Raw genomic sequence first — 17,082 nt, forward strand, 5'->3', positions numbered from 1 at the left:
GTAAATAGTGGCAAAGGTACTGTCTAATGGCTCTTAGAAATCACCAAGCAACCCAATTCTTTATTTTGTTTGTTTGTTTATTTATTTATTTATTTATTTTGAGACAGGGTCTCACTTTGTAGCCATGGCTAGCCTGAAACTTGCCATGTAGACCAGGCTGGTACCAAACTCACAGAGATCGACCTGCCTCTGCCTCCCAAGTGCTGGGATTAAATGTGTACATCATTCCAAATCAAAGTTGAAAGGCCTCAACTGGCTATTTAATAGCAGAATTAGAGCCACAATACAGGTTGCTCAATTGCTAGCCTAATTGTTCTGTCTCCTTTTCTGAGTTGCCAGTATGTCCCAATCACTTACTGATCAGTTTTCAAATCTTTTTATTTTTTTTCTTTTTAATATGAGTGTGTGAATGCTGACACTGGAAACAGTCATTGATCATTCTTACACCTGTTCATGGAGGCATGTTATCTTAATTAAACCTGGAGTTTACTCATACAGCCAGCCTTGCTAGCCAGTTTGCTCTGTGGATTCCCTGTCTACAAGTTCTGGGAATCCAAACTCTAACCTGTCCTCATGCTTGTCTGGCAAGTGCTATAATCACCAAGACACTTCATCAACCTTCCTCTCTCACACCTTAAAAAAATTATTTTTATTTTGTGTATATGGGTATTTTCCTGCACGTATGTCTGAGCACCACATGCATGGAATGCCCATGGAGGCCAGAAGAGGGCATTGGATTCCCTGGAATGAGAGTTAAAGTAAGAAAAGAAGCTTTTGGATTTAAAAAAAAAAAAAAAAAAAAAAAAAAAAAATCTCTGTGATGTTTTTTTTCCCCCTGAGACAAGTTATCACTATGTACCTAGGGCTGGCCTGGAACTCACCATGTAGACCAAGACGGCCTCAAGCTCAGAGATCTATCTGCCATGTACATACTAGGATTTGAACCTGGGTCTACTCTTATTATTTTTTTTGTTTTAATTTTAAAAAATTGAAAAGTTAGCCTTCAATGGGAGGAGTTTAGTAATGGAGGAACTACAAAAGACTTGTCAAAGAACATTCTTGTGCCCTCCAAAAAACACACAATGACAGTAATAGAACATTTTCCAAAGGCACTCACATTTACATGGCAAAGACGTTTAAGCCTATACATATGTGACATACATTTCAGAAAAAAGCAGTACTTTGGTATCCTGGCTATTCAGTGTGCTTTTTTATATTTTTTTGCATGTTTAGCCTGGAACTTGCTATATAACCCAGACTGACCTCCAACTCATGATTCACCTGTCTCAGCCTCTCCTGTGCTGGGACTGCAGGGACTGCAAGTGTGCATCACCTCACCTAGCATCTTGCTGTCTCCTGACATACAGTAAGGAATGACACTTCATATAACAGCAGCCACATGACACAGAACCCTGGTTCTAACACTTACATAAGCATGTATGATATAATGAGAGTATGTTAAAGAAAAATGTGGAAGAAACAAAATGGCTGCATTTCAGTAAAGACAGCTTACTGAAAGACCAATAGTTAAGTCACCCACTATTTAACCCACCATTTTTCGGTGGACTGCAATGATGTAGCCTGTAGAGGGGTCATCAGGAAGAGGTGGCATATGACCATTTGCCATTCCATTTGTCACATTTTTCTCAGTTCCACACGGCACAACAGTATTTGGCATTCCATTGGGGATGAATATAGGTCGAGGCAGGTCCCCATTTGTAGTCAGGGTGAACAGTCCATTTGTAGATGGAGAAGAGGAGCAATCTATAAATTCAAAGATACGCACAGTATCATAACCTTGTATCACCATTATCTTTGTTCTTTCGCAAGGATTCTGAAATCCTTAAACATTGACAGTGTAGACTCTCCTAACTCAGGACAGGGAAAACTCAATGACCAAGTAGCAATTCTACATTTTTAACAAATTTAAAGTTTAGAATTTTTGTAACTTACACTTATGACCAAAAGACAAACAAAGAAAACCGTGGTACTGTTAAGTAGAGCTTCTACAGCAATCCCATGAGTATGTGATGTACAAATATCTCTACCTCATTTTCCCTTTCCTCTCCTCAGCAGGTTGTTAATATTTAATTGAAAATTTAGATAAAAATGCATTTTCTTGGTGACTAAAGCTTAGTCTAAACAGCTACATTTCAAGTGTTCAATAGCTCATGTAACTGATGGATACTATATTAGAAGACAGAGGCGGTAGTTTCCGTCACTGCAAACTCCTACTGCACAGAGACCGTCTAACTCATCATCACTGTTCCATGCCAGCAAGAGGGGCTTCACTTCTTAGGAAGTCCTTTATTGTGGGAGGATTAACCTAATGGTGAACTGGCAGGAAGAATCCCTGGGTATAATGGTTCACACCTGTAATCTCAGCACTTGGAAGCCAGAGGCAGGAGGATCATAAATTTAAAAAAAATGTATTTATTTATTATTATGCATACAGTGCAGAAAAGGACATCTGATCACATTATAGATAGTTGTGAGCCACCATGTGGTTGCTGGGAATTGACCTCATGACCTCTGGAAGAGCAATCAGTGCTCCTAACCTCTGAGCCATCTCTCCAGCCCCAAGGATTATAAATTTGAGGAGATTTCAGACTGAACAGTGAGCCCAGGGCAAATCTGAGATACTCAGCATTACACTGTCTGAAGAACCAACGGCTATGTTACATAGCTTTTTCTTACCCACTGAAACATTCTCCAAGAGTAAAGGGGAGGCTCAGAAAATCAGGCCACAAACAAAATGTCACGTGTGTGACAAAGTGGAAACTTGTGAGATTCTTGAAAACCACCCTGCAGCCTTATAGAAGCAGTGAGTACGGAGAAGGAGACTGAACAGCTAAGACGTTGAGGGTAAAGATTTCTCAGAGAGCTCTGGGATACAGAGGCCGTGAGTCTTCACTAAGGCTAGGGTGAACTTCTTGGTGATGCAGCTGCTTTTATAGTCAAACCTGCTCCTATAAGTAACCTCTTACCAATACTCCTGTCAGTAATTCCATAAAAACTCACTGGTTCACCAAATTGGACTTTGGCGCAGTCATTACTTTTGATCTGTCATGGTTTTACCTTTTGGGGTAAGTAGATGTGTCTATGCTGCATCTCCTTGGGAAAATACCCTTACACAACAGGCTGCCAAGAGGTATAGCACTGGCCTAGCATGTCTAAGACCTTACATTAGACACTTAGCACCACAATAAAAGGACAAAGTATATGAAGCCAAAAGGACTGAGTGACCAATCATATTAAAGCTTGTGTAATAATTAAACAGATTCCTATTTAACTAAATTTATTGGGTATAGTATGTTCCTTTCATACCAACTGTGCCAATTTACCATTACAAAAAGAGTAAAAAGAGACATGAATAATAATAGTATGTATATGAGCTAAGAGCTACCTATTTAACTTGTTTATTTACTGTTTCTGAATTTTAGATTCCCCATCAATCAAAGGAAAAATCTGAGTGAAATGGTTATTAGAATTCTTATAAAAATCTCTAGTCAAAGGTTTTTTCCTGGGCTCAAAAATTCTTTTGAGCAGAACACATATAAAAAAAAATTTTAGGGGCTGGAGAGGTGGCTCAGAGGTTAAGAGCACTGGCTGCTCTTCCAGAGGTCCTGAGTTCAATTCCCAACAACCACATAGTGGCTCATAGCCATCTAAAATGTGATCTAATGCTCTCTTCTGGCGGGCAGGCACACATGCATGCTGAGCATGAGTACTGTATACGTAATAAAATAACTAAATAAATAAATCTTTAAAAAATTTTTATTTATTTTTTTGATTTTCAAGACAGGCTCTCTCTGTGTAGCCTTGGTTCTCCTGGACTCACTTTATAGACCAGGCTGGCCTCAAATTCAGTGACCCGCCTGCCTTTGCCTGAGTGCTGCAATTAAAAGTGTGCATCATCATGCCTGGCAAGAGGTTTTTTTTTTTTTTTTTTTTTTTTTTTTTTTTTTTTTAATTTTTAAAAATTTTATTTATTTTAAAATAATGTATTCAGATTACTTCCTGATTGTTATCTCCTCACTTGTATCTTCCCATCCCCCCCACTCCCTTTTACCCTAGTCCCCCCCCAGACCTGTGAGAGAAGGAGACCTCCTCCCCCACCATATGATTACAGCCTATCAGGTCTCATCTGGATAGCCTGCTTCCCCTTCCTCTGAGTGCCACCAGGCCTCCCCACCTGGTGGTTAAATAGGGGGCACCAGAGTTCATGTCAGAGGCAGTCTCTGCTCTCTACACAACCATGGAGAATTGGCTAGATCTGAACAGGGTATATATATTGCACGCATTGTCCTTGGTTACTATAGCAGTTTGTGCAGGCCCCTCTGGATCCAGATCTGCCAGTCTTAATGTCTCCTTGTGGGGTATATAAAAGATTTTAACTCTTAGACCAACGTTTATTACATTTATGTATGTGTGGAGAAGCACATGTTATAGCCTGCATGTGGAAGTCAGAGAACAATTTACAGGAGTCAGTTTCTCTCTTCGAGTCCTGAGGTCTACCAGCTGAGCTATCCTGCTGGCCCTAGTCTACCATGTAACACTGTGGTCACAAGAATTCCATCTTACCTGTCTGTATTGGACTACAAGCTGAAACTGGAGATGTAGGAATGGGAATTTCAAATGCACACAAAAATCCACTCACTGAGAGTCGAACTTTTTGGTTGTCCTGAGGGAAATTCTACAGAAAGAAAAAAGAAAAAAAGAAAAAAAGGTTTTAGATTTAAAAAAACAAAAAAAAACCTCTGTAATGTATAGCTTTTTTTTTTTTTTTTCTGCGACAAGTTATCATTATGTACCTAGGGCTGGCCTGGAACTCACCACAGACTAGAGAGACGGCTCAGAAGTTTAAAAAGTTGCTGTTTTTGCGGAGTATCCAGAATTGGTTCCCAGCACTCATATAGCAGCTCACAATCACCAGAAACTACAATTCCAGGAGATTCAATGCCCTTTTCTGATCTCCCACTATTTGTAGATCCAAGTCCAGTATAAAATGAAATAGTATTTGCATATAGCTTACCTACTGTATTGAATCACCATTACATAATACCTAACAGAAAAAATGTGATACAAATAGTTGTAAAGACTACTGTTTAAGGAATAATGATAAGAAAAAAAAAATCTTAAAAAAAAAAAAAAAAATCTAAACATTGTTTCAATGCAGTATTTTTTTTTTCTGAATATCTTTGCCCATGACTGCGTAAGAGACTAAAACAGAAGCTTCTAGTGTAAAGGGCTGATTTATGTTTATAAATAATATAAATAAGAAGAGGCTGGAGAGATGACTCAGCAATTAAGAATACTTGCTGTTCTTCCAGAGGAATCAGGATTGATTCTCAGTACTTACATGGCAGCTCACAACTGTCTGTAGTTCCAATTTCAGGAACTCTGCAAGCACCAGACATATACATGGAGGCAAAACACCCACACACCAAAAAGAAATAGGATAAAAAGTGTGGCGGTTGAGGAAAGGACAGTGGTAAATCATGTTGATGTATCTAGTTGGGGCATTTCACTGTGGAGATTCTTTTTTTTTTTTTTTTTTTAAAGATTTATTTATTTATTATTTATTATTATGTATACAGTGCTCTGCTTGCATGTACTCCTGCAAGCCAGAAGAGGGCGCCATATCACATTATGGATGGTTGTGAGCCACCATGTGGTTGCTGGGAATTGAACTCAGGACCTTTAGAAGAGCAGGCGGCGCTCTTAACCACTGAGCCATCTCTCCAGCCCCCCACTGTGGAGATTCTTATCTCTAATTTTAACTTAAAAGGTTAATGCTTTTAGCTTCGCAGTGAGATTAAATCATAGAAGTTAATCAGTCTTCAAAGTGTTTTAGTGGTACCATTTCAAGCACAATTGGCATAAAGCTGTGGTTGGACCTACAAATTTCTGAGCATTGTCCGTAGAATAGGCCTGGGCGATTGGATGATACTGTGGCTTGATTTAGGCGTCCGGGAATAGCATCTGTTTTTAATCCTAATGAGGGTACGGCTCATGAGTGTAGGACGTCTTCAGATGAGATTAGCATGCGAATAGGAAGATCTATAGGGAGTACTACTCGGATGGATCCACAGTTAAGGGCACATACTTTTCCTGAGTTTAACTCCCAACAACCACATCAGGTAACTCTAGTTCCAGGGGAATCCAACGCCTCTGGCCTCTGAAGGCACCTTTTCTCAAGTGCACATACCGTCCCCAACCACATACATACATGTAATTAAAATAATAAAATAAAATATAAAAGGAATAAAAAACTTAAAATACAGAAAATAACGGATGAAAAATTCTAGTGACAGTTGATAGGGTAAACACTATAAAGAAACAGCTACTCTTTTTAAGAGCAGCCTTAGATAATTCTCTTCTCTCAAAATGCCACCATCGGGGAGGGGGGTGGGGGGTGGGGCCTGGAGGGATGGCTCAGAGGTTAAGAGCACTGGCTGCTCTTCCAGAGGTCCTGAGTTCAATTCCCAGCAACCACATGGGGGCTTACAACCATCTATAATGTGATCTGATGCCCTCTTGGGCCTTCAGGTATACAGGCAGGCAGAGCACTGTATACATAATAATAAATAAATCTTTTTTAAAAATGCTATCATTTAATTTGTTGTTCCTCTGCTCTGGTAGACAACTCCTTCAAATTTCTTGAATAGAAAATGTTATATGATATGGGCATGGTGGAGAAAGTCTTTAATCTCAGCAGATTGAGTGGATCTCTTAAGAGTTCAAAGGCAGCCTGTTCTACATAGTGAGCTTCAGGACTGCCAGAGGTACACAGTAAGACCCTGTCTCAAAGGAAGAAAGGAAGGAAGGAAGGGAGGGAGGAAGGAAGGAGGGAGGAAGGAAGGCAGGCGAAGGGAAGGAAGGAAGGAAGGTAGAAAGCAAAGAAAGAAGAAAGGAAGGAAGGAGGCAGGGGCAGCATACACATATTTTTTGCTCTGGGTTTTGGTCTGTGTGTGAGCGAGTTCATGCATGGAGGTCAGAGGACAGCTTTTAGGAGTCAGTTCTTTGTCTACCATGTGGGTCCTAGGGAATTAACTGGGGTCATCAGACTTGGGAGTAAGTGCCTTTATCTACTCAGCCATCTCACTATTTGTTTTTGTATTTCCCTTAATTATTTAAGTGTACTGGCTTGAATAAGACTGGTCTCTATACGCTTATATATTTAAATGTTTAGTCATTAGGTAGTGACAGTTGAGGAGGATTCGGAGGTGTGGCCTTGTTGTAGTAGGTTTGGCACTGTTGGAGAAAGTGTGTCACTGGAAGTGGGTTTTGAGGTTTCAAAAGCCCAAGCCAGGCCCACTGTTACTCTTTCTTCCTGAGGATCAGGGTATAGAACTCTCAGCTACTTCTTTAGCAACTTATCTGAATGCTCCCCACCAGAATGATGATGTACTAACCCTCTGAAATTATCAACAAGCATCAATTAAATGTTTTCTTTTATAAGAGTTGCCATGGTTATGATGTCTCTTCACAACAAAACACTAAGACAGAAGCTGGTACCAGGGTATGGAGCCTGACTATGCTGCTTGTTGGTGGAATGTGGACTTTGGAACTTTGGATCAGGAAAGCAGGTGAACGCTTTAGATAGGGCTTAATGGGCCATTTTCATACGGAAGGCAGTATATGAGTATGGAAGACAGTGGTGTTGAAGGCAATGTGGGCTGTGGGAGCCCAGGAATAGGACAAAAACTGAGACTCAACGTAATAACTGAAATCATTGAGAAGACTATCAATGAAGAATAATAAAGTCAAATATCCTAGAAAGAGCAATTAATATTACCTTTATGTTGGAACTATGCACTTCTGCAAGAAGGATTTGTTCTGATTTAAGACCACAGAGATCACTCAGCTGCTTTTTCAAACCTGTGTACTTTTCATCCATATTTAGTCTTAGTCCATATCGTATAGGGGTTGTACCATCTAATTTAATAACTAGTAAAGAAAGAGAAAAGACCTTTATTAGTAAAATGTAGGTTACAATGAAAGTCTCATACACTTTAACAAATACTTGCAAACAAAAAACATTGTAAGCTGCAATTTTTATATGTAAATACTGAAATAAAACTGAGTGAAATCAAGAAATTTCTTTTATGTTCCTCTGATAAAGAAGCTGATTAGAGGGCTGGAGAGGTCATGAGTTCAATTCTCAGCAACCACATGGTGGCTCACAAACATCTATAATGTGATCTGATGCATACTGTATACATAATAAATAAAACTTAAAAAAAAAAAGAGGTCTGATTGGCTTTACAACTTTTCTTTTTTCTTTCTTTCTTTTTAAAAAAGATTTATTTATTATGTATACAGTATGCATCAGATCACATTATAGATGGTTGTGAGCTACCATGGGGTTGCTGGGAATTGAACTCAGGACCTCTGGAAGAGTAGTCAGTGCTCTTAACCACTGGGCCATCTTATCCAGCTCCGGCTTTACAACTTTTCAAAGCATTTCTGCCATGTCTGGAATTTAAGAAAAGCATCAATGAGCACAAGAACAGGCCCATGCTCCAAACTTTTGAAACCTGAAATCACATCTTAGTGCTAGATTGTAACATGTTGACTACTCATATTTATGAGAACTCATTGTAAACATGTAACTATGAATTCAAGCTACCAAATAAAGAAAATGAGTCACTTTTTCAGAACTCTGTGACCTACCTGTTATTTCTAAATGCATATAACTGTCCATTGGTAGTGGTAAAGACAAAAAATTAAAGGGGTCAAATCGAACACTTATATGCCCACATGTCTTGCATTTAACTTGGGATCTTAGTTGACCGTGGAATAAGTCCACAACAATTGACCTATTTCTTCTTAGATGGTTGTCCCAAGCCTATCAAGAAAAAGGATCACAAAATTTTATTTTCAAATTTCAAATGATAAGCCTTTCAATATGATCTAAAAATATTGGTTAAGCATACTGGATTTAAACTCTGACCACAGAATACTCTTGTTAAAATTTAAGTTGCGCCATATATATTTGTGGTCAGAAGATTTTATTTACTTCTTTTATAAGAAACTCAAAACCAAGCAGGGTATAGGTGGCGTACATCTTTAATCTTAGTACTCTGGAGGCAGAACAAGCAGATTTCTGGGAGTTTGAGTCCATCATGGTTTACACAGCAAGTTTCAGGACAGTCAGGACTACATAGAGAGATCCAACTATATACCATATACTACCAAATAAAACTCCTAGTTCCAGGAATTTGTTACATCTTTTTGAATTGTTGGACAAAGGGATCCCATAGACTCCCCCAAATATTACAGGTTATTACCACTGCTATTGGTTAGCTTCTAAAACCTGATGGTAAAAGCCTATCGCTGAAGCTACCATATACTTATGCCACTGCACATGGAGAAATTGATCAGGTCTTAACTATAAGCTTCACCTTTACTGACATGTGTTTATAGTATTGGAAGAGAAAAGTAATCAATCTTATTCACCTATGAACCTTGTGAGCTATAACAGTGACCTGCTCATGCAACAGTAGCATAGTGTTTTGGTAGTAACCAACCACCTCTGACAGGATATAAAGCTTACTCCCTAAGATGGAACCCATACTTGACACTGTTAATGGGCCAAGAATCTGAGATTAGGTGGTTCATAAGTCCTACAGGAAAACCTTTAGTAGTCTACTAAGTAAACATAGCAAAATGACTCCTCACAACATACTGCTATACCCATAGAGGAGTGCTTTGCTGAACCCTCATCAGAGAAGCCTCTTCTTTCAGTATACAGAAGAAAGACAGAGATCTATGCAACATGCATAGAGTGAGAGAATATGAAGAGCTCATTACTAAACAGAATGTCTTTATCACACCCCTTCCATCAAGCCTCAGAAATCTATGAGGAAGACGGAGCAGAAAGATTATAAGATCCAGAGGCAAATGATAAAGCAAAAACAACAAAACAAACAAACAAACAAACAAACAGAACAAACCAACCAACCCAGTGTTTTCCAGATACAACAGAGCTGGATGCACAACAAACTCACAGAAACTGTGAAAGTAAAAACAAGACCTGCCCAAGTTCAAACCAGACAACATCCTAGCACAGAGAAGGGGAAGAGGACACAAAATCCAGTCTCCAATCAAGAAGCCAAAATTAATTTTCTTAAATGGAGTGACACTGGGTATGCTAACCACATCCTAGGGCAGGCACACACTCAGGACTAGTTGGCCAACAAAAAAAGCAGACTCCATGTTAAGCTGGGGTTTTGGTGCATGCCTGCAGTCCCAGAGCTAGCGAGCTGGGGAGGATCTCTGTATCCTTCCTGCTGGCTAACCAGTTTGCCAAATAAGTGAACTTCAGTGAGAGAGACCCATCCAACATGAACCCCTAGCCTGTACACTGCTGTGCACAATACACTGGCCAGGTTACTGGCCAAAAGGCAGAGGGGGGCATGTAAGTCAGAAGTAGAGCACAAGACTCTTTAATAACAATAACAACAGAGACACTCAAAACTAACAGACCTCTGCAGCTACTTCCCAGTCAGGTCGGCCATCACTGTCTTTTAGTTCCACATATGGCTTCTCGTGGACTCGGTTGAGATCTTCATGAAGACCATCCAAGAGGAAAGCCAGAAGTTCTTGAGAGTCTTGTTGCTGGAAACCATTAAACCTGGGAGCATATTTTGCTATGGTCCACTGAAAATATGAGAAGTAGCTGTCACCATTTCCTATCTTATAAAAATTTGAATGACCACGTTCTATAATTCAATCATAGATAAGCATCAGAAAGAAAGCAAATCGCACAATATTTAGTCTTCTTCTATTTCAGCAAACAAATTCTAGATAAGAGTTTACCTTTCTAACTTTAATCTCAAGTGACCCTCCCCCCCCCAAAAAAATAGAGACAGACATTTTGGCCCTGATACTTCCCAGTTCAATACTATCTGTGGTGGTTTGATGAAAATGCTCCCCATAGACTGATATGGAGTGGCACTCTAGAAGGTGTAGCCTTGTGGGAGGAAGTGCATCACCGGGGGTAGGCCTTGAGGTTTCAAGTGCTCAAGCAAGGCCCAGTGTCACTCACTGTCTTCCTGCTCTCAGCTACCTCTCCAGCACCATGTCTGTCTGCATGCCACCATGCTTCCCACTATGACAATAATTAACTAAATCTCTGAACTGTAAGCCACCTCCAATTAAATGTTTTTCTTTGTAAGAGCTGTCATGGTCATGATGTCTCTTTATAGCAATAAAACCCTAAGACAGTATCGAAGCAAACAGTTCTTTATTGACACAGACATTTAATTTATATTTATGAATTTGTATTTATAGAAATAGTAAAATGGCAATTGCTCATACTAAAAGATTTCCTAGTCTAACTGGGTATGGTGGTGCACGCCTTTAATCCCAGCACTTGGGAGGCAGAGGCAGGAAGATCTCTTGTGAGTTAGAGGTCAGCCTGGTCTACAAAGCGAGCCCAGGGCAGGCAAAACTACACAGAGAAACCCTGTCTCGAAAAACCAAAGCCAGAACCAAAACCAAAACTGAAAGAAAGAAAAAAAAAAAAGAGTTCCTAGTCTATATAAATGTTTTCTTCTAGTTCCTTTTTTTTAATTTTATTTTTTTTGGTTTGTTTTTCAAGACAGGGTCTCTCTGTGTAGCCTTGGCTGTCCTGGACTCACTTTGTAGACCAGGCTGGCCGCGAACTCACAGTGATCCGCCTGCCTCTGCTTCCCAGGTGCTGGGACTAAAGGTGTGCGCCACCACTTCCTGGCTATTAGTACCTATTCTTGTCTTGTTTCATCTTAGCTTTTACTGTTAGAGGACAAAGTGTGTTTAACTATCAGGATTCACAAACGACCTATCTTAGCATTGCTAAAAACAAATCTACCATGTATAATTAGGTGATACACACACACACACACACACACACACACACACACACTTAGCATATATATATACTTAGTGTAAGAGTAAACAAATTGCTAACTAGAGAAAATGTATAATAAAAGTGACTTTAAAAATTAAGGAATTACATATTTTCATAGTATGTAGTCTGCTTACCCGAAGCTTTAATGGGGCAACATTCTTCTGAGTTCCACTCCAAAGTTCCTGCACCAAATCACCATAGCATTTAGCCATATGGCCTTTCATACCAATGGGATTTGTCCTAAAAGTTTGAGAGGAAAATTAATTGCCAATGATTTCCCAGAATTCATAATCATGTGGGCACAAAAACTACCTATCAAGAGACAGATCGGTCTCTAATCTCATATTTGATAAGGCAATGAAATAACATTTTCTTCTTAAAGTTAAAGGAAGAGGAGACTTAAGCAATACTGGATTCAGATCAAAGCTACAGAAGGTAAACTGCCAGAGGGTTAAAAAAGATTACCTGTTGAGTTCATAAAGATGTCTCCCTGAGATGAAGTACTGTGTCAGTGGTTGTGTGTTACTAACACACTGGATGCTTGAGTTCATGAAGCATGTGTTTCCCAGGTTACTCAGACCGGTGGCTCCTTTTTCTGTGGGAACTGCAACAAACAATATGAGACAAAAGCCTAACTACAGCAATATGCTGTGGAATGGCTACTTGTATTCAGTTTAGTTATTCCATTTTTTCTTTCTCTTTTTTGACAAGGATGTACTGAGTGTCAAGAGTCTGGCCGCTAACTAGAGATCCTCCTGCTTTAGCCTTCCATGTACTGGCATTATAGGCATACATTACCACACTGGCTCCTCAACATGATGACTGTAAAATTCTTTTAGTCAGATAAACAGTGCTAACTTTTAAAAACAATTTAATCAGGTCTGTCATGTATGTAAGTTCTCATGGAGTGTCTCTGGCAAGCATGATGAGCCTTGCTCAGTTGTGACCTAGAATGGCCAAGTATTGTTTTAATTGTTGTGGTGTTGGCATCTCGTGCTAGGCATGGGAGCACATGCTCTAAATCCAACACTTGGGAGGCGGAAGCAGGAGGACTAGGAGTTCACTATGAGACCCTGTTTAAGACGAGAAGAACACCCAGGGTTAAGCTCTCCAAGGATGTTTTTATGCTGGCTATGCGTGCACACGCCTATGACGCGAGCACTAGAGAAGACGCACTGGAAAAATCATGTCCTTTAGGGTACATAGTAAAATCTAAGGTAAAAAAAAAAAAAAAAACCAGAAACAAACAAAAACACCAGGTGGAGGTGTTGCACACCTTTAATCACCTGAAAGGCAAAGGTAGGCTGATCTCTGAATTCATGGCCAGCCTGCCCTACTGAGTGAATTTCAGGACAGCCAGAGCTACACAGAGCTACCCTGTTTGAAAAAACCCTAAACCAAACCAAACCAACCTAACTAACTTAACTTAACTAACTAACTAACTAACTAACTTCTTTGAGTGGTGGTCCAGGTGGCTTAGTAGATAAGAGCAGTTGCTGCTCTTCCTGAGGACCTAGTTTAGATTCTCAGAACCCACGTGGACTTTCACAACTGTCTTTAACTCTAGACCCAGAGATCTACTAAGAACCCTGAGGGTACCAGGCATACCTGTGGTGCACAGACATACTTACAATCAAAACATCCATACACATAAAGTAGGAAATTAAGTTTAAATGTTAAAAAATTGTTCTCTGAGAATTTCATATATGCATACAATGTATTTTGGTCATACCAACTCCACCATTTCCCATAAGACACTGTTTTAAAAGAAATCACAAAAAATATGTATGTAAATTGTTTATATATGTACATATGTGTTATTTGGAAACCAGAAGTTGATGTGGGTTTCTTCCTCAATAGCATCTCCATTCGACTTACTGTGACAGGGTCTCCCACTGAACCTGGAGCTCACTAATTGGCTGGGCTGTCTGTCCAGAAATCCCAGTTCTGATTTCCAGTGCTGGGATTTTAAGTGTGCACTATAATGGCTGAATTTTAACATGGGTGCTGGTGATCTGAACTTGGATCCTCTTGTTTGTATGCTAAGCACTTTACCAACTGGCTACCTTCCGGCTCTTAATTATTTTTGAGACAGGGTCTTACTTTGAGCCCTGGCTGGTCTCCAACTCTGCTTCATCTCAAGAGTTGAGACTACAAAGTGTATCACCACATCTGGTGTATGTATTATTTAGAAACCTGAAAAATAACCTGACACAACAAGAACATATAAGAACAGTTTAAAACTGTCTCTAAGCCAGATATGTGGCAAACACCTGTAATCTCAGCTTTCCAGAGGCAAGAGGAGGATCAAGTATTTAAGCACAGCCTAGATGACATAGTGAGAACATCTCCCACTACAACAAAATAAGCCTGTAAAAACAATATACTGACTTACCTTTATGTCTATCTATTTTGCTACTGTTTGCTATAAAGGACATTTCTTCAGGCCAGCTCATATCTTTGTTGCGAACTAGAAAGACAGATTGAAATGTATTAACTTCTTATCCAAAGAATTTATATTCACTCAGTTATTTTTGTTTGTTTGTTTGTTTGTTTTTTGAGACAGGGTTTCTCTGTGTAACTTTGGCTGTCCTGGACCATGCTGGCCTCGAACTCACAGTGATCCACCTGCCTCTGCCTCTTTTGTGCTGGGATTAAAGGCATGCGCCACCACACCCAGCTTCACTCAGTTTCTATGTTAAAAGTTATTGCTAAATCAGAACTTAAAAAAATATATCAAGTGTATTTTAGTAGCTAGCTCTGAAACCATTCCAACTCTTTTTATATTTTGAGAGTTTCATGTAGCCCAGGCTGGTCTCAAACTTGCTATGTATAGACAAAAGATAACCAGACTCCACTTCCTGAGTGCTGGGATTACAGGTGTACGCCACTATAGTTGCTTTTTTTGGTTTGGGTTTTTGTTTTTTGTTTTGTTTTGTTTTTTCAAGACAGGGTTTCTCTGTGTAGCCTTTGGCTATTTTGGACTCGCTTTGTAGACTAGGCTGGCCGAGAACTCACAGTGATCTAACTGCCTCTGCCTTCTAGTGCTGAGATTAAAGGCATGCACACCTTGCCCAGCTCTATGGTTGGTTTTATGTGGTGTAGGAATCAAATTCATGCATACTGGGCAAGCACTCTACTAACTGAACTACATCCTTAGCCCTTACTCTTTCTTTTTTCCATTGATTTTTCTGTTTTTAGGTTAGTATACAACAAAGTAATGGATTTTATCATGACATCTTCACACATACATGTTGTTATAGCTAGTTCACTTCTACTCTATTATAGACTTTAAAGTCATTTCAAATAAGGTATTATTTCAATTACAAATTTAAAGTAAAATTATATTTAACTATCTACAGAAGTAAAGCTTAGATATAGTAAAATTTCCTGAATTTAAAACATCAGAAATATGAAAATTAGATTGAGATAATCCACTAATTTCCTTACATGCAACTAGCAGTGTTTTCATGAGACATGGAAAAGACACCACAATTTCAACAACATGAATGTGCCAATGTGACCACAGAAGTAACACTGTTGGTGAGGGGCCAGTGCTGATGGATAATTTAAATCTAAGGTATGAACTGGGTACATAACTTAGTGGATGCCTCACATGCATGAGGTCCTAGGTTCAATACCCAGGATTTGGGGGGGGGGGGCAGGGAATGTTGGTATCCTCATTCAAACACAAAGTCGTAACCTAAAGTTTTATGAAACTTTGGAAGCTGTAACTGAATTTACCTGTTGCCACCCACATTTTCCTTCCTTGGTCAGCCTAAGGCTACATATAGACAAGCCTTTCTTCCTATGGAACAATCTAGTAGGTAGGAGTTCAGTGGGTCTGCTTTAACATAATGAATATAGTGCTAACTATCTTTGACAAAATTGTAAAATGGGATTCCTAGTGAGTAATTTTTAAAAGTCTTACCCTAAACTAAATTCTAAGCCATCATTTGGGAGACAGAGGCAAGGGGATCAGAGTCAAAGGTCTTCCTCATCTATTCTGTGAAGCTCAAGGTTAGCCTGGGCTACAAGAGACCCTGTCTCAAAAATACAAAAACAAACACCCACCAAAAACCCGTAACAAAAATACCCTCCATATACGCCCCAATCTAATGTAGATGCACATCTCCATTTTGTACCTTCGATTACCAGGTGCTGCTCATCCTGGATTTTCAAATATTCCAGCCTATGATCCTCGTCATCCAGAAGAGTCAGGTAGTTCTGTAGAGGAGGGAATGTTTTTGTTAACTTGAAAAAAATACAATAATAAAAATGAATGACAACTATTATTCCTTTGCACTTATATAATTCATGTTATAGATAATCAGTCTTTCTTTTTTAAAAGAAAATACGTATTTTTATTAATAAAGAAAAATATTTAACAACAAACATAGGTATTGAACATTCAGTCAAAATAGTTAGAACAGCTATCAGAGATAAAAGAATAATTTGGTTTTTTTTTAAAGTTCTTATTTTTTTTTTAAATTTTACTAATTTATTCAGATTACAACTCAATTGTTATCCCATCACTTCTATCCTCCCATTTCTCCCTCCCTCCCGCTTTCACCCTATTCCACTCCCCTAGGCCTGTGACCCAGGGGGACCTCGTCCCCCACTAATATGGTGAAAGGCTATCAAGTCTCATCTTGGTAGAGTTCACATCTGAGTCAGTCCCTGCTCTCCACATAACTGTGGAGAATGTCCTGTCTATTGGGTGGATCAGAGTAGGAGTTCAATGTTTACTATTGTATTGTCCTTGGTTAGTGCAATAGTTTGAGCAGAACCCCCTGGGCTCCGATCCACCTATCACGATGTTCTTCTTGTAGTGATAATCAGTCTTTCAAGTCTATAGTTTAGGTGCCCAAGTGAAGGTATGAATGTGTTCTATCAATTTACAAATATTCTCATGTTGTAGAAACAAAATTGCATGTAATTTGTGGAGAGAATAGATAGGTCATCACAGACCAAACCAAAGTTCACTCAGACTACCAAGGGGCAGAGTCAGGATTTAATTCCTAACAATGTAACTTTGTAACTTGCAACTTAATTTACCTGTTGCTATTCACATTTTCTTTCCTTGGCCTCACAAATTGTGCCCTTAATTCCTATATGACTATGCCTCTCACCTCTCAATGGTGACCATCAAAAGATGTAAGAAAGACTGTACTAGGGAACAG

General features: G+C 39.2%; 1 protein-coding gene across 1 annotated transcript in view; it reads right to left on the reverse strand.

Moving 5' to 3' along the window:
• Usp32 (ubiquitin specific peptidase 32) overlaps window positions 1-17,082 on the reverse strand; it is a 118,146-nt gene that overhangs the window by 27,043 nt on the left and 74,021 nt on the right. The window contains exons 18-26 of the mRNA XM_051158187.1: window positions 16,045-16,126; window positions 14,295-14,369; window positions 12,365-12,503; window positions 12,034-12,139; window positions 10,495-10,668; window positions 8,680-8,854; window positions 7,802-7,953; window positions 4,585-4,696; window positions 1,553-1,764 (exon numbers count right to left, since the gene is read on the reverse strand). Coding sequence (XP_051014144.1) covers window positions 1,553-1,764; window positions 4,585-4,696; window positions 7,802-7,953; window positions 8,680-8,854; window positions 10,495-10,668; window positions 12,034-12,139; window positions 12,365-12,503; window positions 14,295-14,369; window positions 16,045-16,126 — 1,227 coding nt within the window. The remainder of the gene's footprint in view (window positions 1-1,552; window positions 1,765-4,584; window positions 4,697-7,801; window positions 7,954-8,679; window positions 8,855-10,494; window positions 10,669-12,033; window positions 12,140-12,364; window positions 12,504-14,294; window positions 14,370-16,044; window positions 16,127-17,082) is intronic.

The sequence above is a fragment of the Acomys russatus genome, chromosome 16 (assembly GCF_903995435.1).
Source record: "Acomys russatus chromosome 16, mAcoRus1.1, whole genome shotgun sequence".
Lineage (NCBI taxonomy): Eukaryota > Metazoa > Chordata > Mammalia > Rodentia > Muridae > Acomys > Acomys russatus.